This window comes from Rana temporaria, chromosome 1, assembly GCF_905171775.1.
Source record: "Rana temporaria chromosome 1, aRanTem1.1, whole genome shotgun sequence".
Lineage (NCBI taxonomy): Eukaryota > Metazoa > Chordata > Amphibia > Anura > Ranidae > Rana > Rana temporaria.
Window position 1 is genome coordinate 112,461,057 of NC_053489.1, and position 4,072 is coordinate 112,465,128.

General features: G+C 43.6%; 1 protein-coding gene across 1 annotated transcript; it reads right to left on the reverse strand.

The window, feature by feature from the left end:
- Nucleotides 1-1,169: 1,169 nt before the first annotated feature.
- On the reverse strand, nt 1,170-3,712 carry LOC120924814 (protein ALP1-like). Its single transcript, XM_040335822.1, has 2 exons — nt 3,629-3,712; nt 1,170-2,122 (listed from the first exon to the last, which is right to left on the reverse strand). The coding sequence occupies exons 1-2, from the start codon at nt 3,685-3,687 to the stop codon at nt 1,243-1,245; spliced, it is 939 nt and encodes a 312-aa protein (XP_040191756.1). The 5' UTR covers nt 3,688-3,712; the 3' UTR covers nt 1,170-1,242.
- Between the last annotated feature and the right edge of the window lie 360 nt (nt 3,713-4,072).

The following is a 4,072-nucleotide window of genomic DNA, read 5'->3' on the forward strand; positions in this document are numbered from 1 at the left end:
AGTAAACTTTCAATGCTGGAGCCGGAGACTTTCATCCGTATGGTGAAGGAGCACCCCTGTCTTTATGACAGCAGGGCACCGGGTTACAAATTGCGAGCCACACGTTGGAACACATGGAGTTTGATTGGGAGCCAAGTCTATTCCAACTGGGGACTGATAGAAAAGCACCATGATAGCAAAGGTAAACTCCATCAAACATAACAGAACTACAAAATGCCCATAATGAAATAATGGAATGATTGTTTGTCGTTACAGTAAGCATTTATTACCGTACCAATATGCTGTTAAATTTTAAAAAGTGTTTTTACAATTCTGACTATTGTGCGGTCATGCGACATGGCTCCTAAACAAAAATTGCGTTCTCTTCTTCCCAACAAATAGAGCTTACTAATGGTGATATTTGATCCTCTCTGCGATTTTTATTACTACAACAATGTAGTGACATTAAAAAAAAAAAAAAAAAATTATTTTACGAATAATATAGTAAACAAAATGTTAGTTAAACATAGAGGGCAAAATTCATTCAGCCACATATCTTTAATATAAAAAATACCCCCCAAAAAATTCAATCTACCTAGCGACTACAGCGGCAGGGCTTCAAACTTTATTATGGTGGGGACGGGGGCTACCCAGCACCTTACACTAAACTGCCTGTCACACTGACACCTAATGCAGTGATCAGTAAATATATGATCACTGCATTCAGTGACACTGTGACAAGGGGATGGGGGAGTGGATTGGTGATCCAAAGGCGTTTGTGCCTGCGTGTACTGGTGTCAGTGTAGTGTTGTGCAGACTCTGTGAGGTGATGTCTCCTCAGCGAGGAGAGATCACATCACTTCCCTCTTCCTGTGTTTACACAGGAGGAGAAAGTGACACGCAGGGGGCACATATAGAGCCACGTAACCACTGGATGTACCTGGGGGGGCCTGATCGGACCCCCAACCCACGTCTAGGCGGGCACGTATAGGCCCTTTATTAGTTGCATTTGTAGACCCCAGAAAAAATGCAAAAAAACAGTACACAATTCTCTGAATGTCACTACTATAAAATGGCACACTATATTGTAGGGATATTTAACCCAAAGATAAAATTGTATCAAAATAAAATAAAAATGAGACTTCTTAAAACATCAATCATTTTTTTTTTTATTTTCACAAAACAGCATAGTAAAGATTATAGTTCACAAAAAAAGCATGTCATACATTACAGTTGGTCAAAAAAGCAAAAAAGTTCAATACATTAAATAGAATCGAGCTGCCATGGGACCTGTCCTTCAGGAGAACTGAAGTATGCCGCATACTGTTCACGGACATATGCACCCTGTGTGTTCCCACGTACACCAGTCCAATGAGCTCTTTCGAGATTCTCATGGGCTGGCTCCTCATAATCCAGACCATCACGCTTTCTGACAAAGTTGTGCAAGGCACACGCAGCTTCAACAGCACTGATGGCGTTTTGCATGTTGAGTACAATCGGAGTGTGGAGAACCCTCCACTTGTTTGCCAAAATTCCAAAAGCACACTCAACTACCCGTCGTGCTCTGCTTAGGCGGTAGTTGAATACTCGTTTTTCCTCGTTCAGATTATGCCCTGAATAAGGCCGTAGGAGGTGTGTGTTTAGAGCAAAAGCCTCATCACCCACAAAGACACTTGGTAGGGGAGGGCCGTTTGTGCCCGGGAGTGGACTGTTTTGCGGAAGGTCCAGACAATCCGTTCGTAACATTTGGCCAAAAGACGAGTTCCCAAATATCGCGGAGTCTGCGCTGCTTCCATAGGACCCAATGTCAATATAAGTAAAACAATAATTGGCATCAGCCACAGCCATTAAGACAAAATAAAAGTATTTCTTATAATTGAAATACTGGCTTCCACTAGCCATGGGCTTCACAATCCTGATGTGTTTCCCATCGATCGCTCCTAGACAATTTGGGAAGTTGCAGCGTTGCCTGAATACTTCCGAAATTTTTTCCCAGTCCTCTGCTGTCGGTTTTTTAAAGACAATGGGTTTCAGGACTTCCCAAATGGCACAGCAGGTGTCACGAATTATATAACTGGCAGTAGATCTTCCAATACGAAAGGCATAATGTAGACTTGCAATGGATTGTCCAGTTGATAGATACCTACAAAGAAAATAATATATATTATTTTATTTTATTTTTTACAGTGAAAATGATTAAACTCAAATGGAAGAGTATACGGGACGCCTATGCTCGTCAGCTGAAGGCACAGCGGGAGCAGCGGCGAAGTGGATCTGGAGCCTGTTCCATAAAGGAATATATTCACGCCAAGGAACTAGAGTTCCTGAGACCGGTGCTGGCTTTGGGGAGGTAAACCATTATCTGTACTAAGGTCGTTAAACAAAATGTTTAAAATTATTTTTGAATATATGATTTCTTTTTTTCAGTACTGAAAGCTGCTGGGACGAAGCTGCCACAGCTGAACCTGATATTGGGGAAAGAGAAAGCGTGGCATCGGGGGATCAGGTGATGGCATCTCTGGAGCCGGAAACACAAAACTCTGATGCATCGCCTTCGAATTCGGCGACACCGCATGTAGAGGAGTCAACAAGCAGTGCCGTGACTCATGGACCTCCACGAGCTCTGAGAAGGAGGGCTCCAGCTCCTGATCCAGCACTGGATCGCATGTTAGATATAATGTCCAACATGTCCGACCGTATGAACGATAGGTCTTATGGCCAAAATGCAGCCAAATTTCTGGGGGACCTAATTAATAAAGTCCCCCCAAATCTACAAACGGTGATGATGGCCTGTACTATTAGGTACATTGCAACCTTTATCCCGCCGACAGAAGCTGACCAAATATCAGAACCACCACCACCCTATGGCCCCTATGCAAATAAACCCACCCAGCATGTCCCAGCACCACCCACGCACCATCTATCACCACCACCCGTTCCCCTTTGGACAGGACCACAGCTTTCCACCCATCCTCCTCGACCAACACCACCACCACCTTCTGCTCACCATCCTCTGACCACCACTCTATCTCATTTCCCTCTTGTGCCAACACCTTTCACTCACACTTCTCTGAACCCTCTTCCTCATACACAACCTTCTTCTTACCCTCCTCCTACGACTCTTTCTCCTTTTCCTCATCTGTCAACACCACCTGTCACGTACACTACTCTGCCTCCTAAAACACTTTCTTCTTACCACCCACCACCTTCTACTTACCCTATGACGACGACAACACATACTTCACATTACCCCCATCTACAGAGACAACCGATGTACTGTAATCCCCCAACACCAACACCACCACCACCACCAGCACCACCACCTTCCACTTGGTCAGGGGAAGACAGCACCACCTCCACTTGGCCCCATTTTGCCCAAGCAATAACTGTTGCCATGTCGCCGCACAGGGAAGAGGACTCCTCCCCAACTTTTCATCAAATGTAATAAAGTAATATGAGGAGATCATATAAGCACTTTTTGTAAATATTCTTATTAAAAAAGACAATCTACCCAATGTTTTAGCTTGTTAAAGAATTAAAAGAATTTTGTTCCTACAGAATTTTTGTTTGGTTTTTATTATATATATATATATATATATATAAAATATTAATAGAGTGTATTACATTCAAAGTGCCAAATAAAACTTACCTCAGTGTTATGATAAGTCGCTCCACAGGGGGGATACAGTTGCGGAAGTAGGTGTCCATCCTCTGCAATCTGTTGATCAGCAATTCCAGCAACTTATCAAAGCTGTAAAGATAAATGAAATTTATAATTGGCAATGTAATGGTACTAGGGTTGCCACCTTTCCGCGATTCTCCAGAACAGTTCGGGTTTGGAATCATGTGTCCGGGTTTCAGACTGCCTGAAACTCTGACACATTTTTCTGACCAGACTATGGATTTCCAGCAGGGTTAATGGCTGCAGGGGATGGAAACTTAAAACCCAGCAGCCACAGATATACCAGGATGAGAGGTGCTATCTGCCAAGGGGTGAGTGAGCTCACCATCCATCGCTGTCTGACAGAAGCACCCCCCCCCTTCTCTATCCTGCCTCTTGGTGAGTACACTAGGGTAAATCAGGGTTCTCACA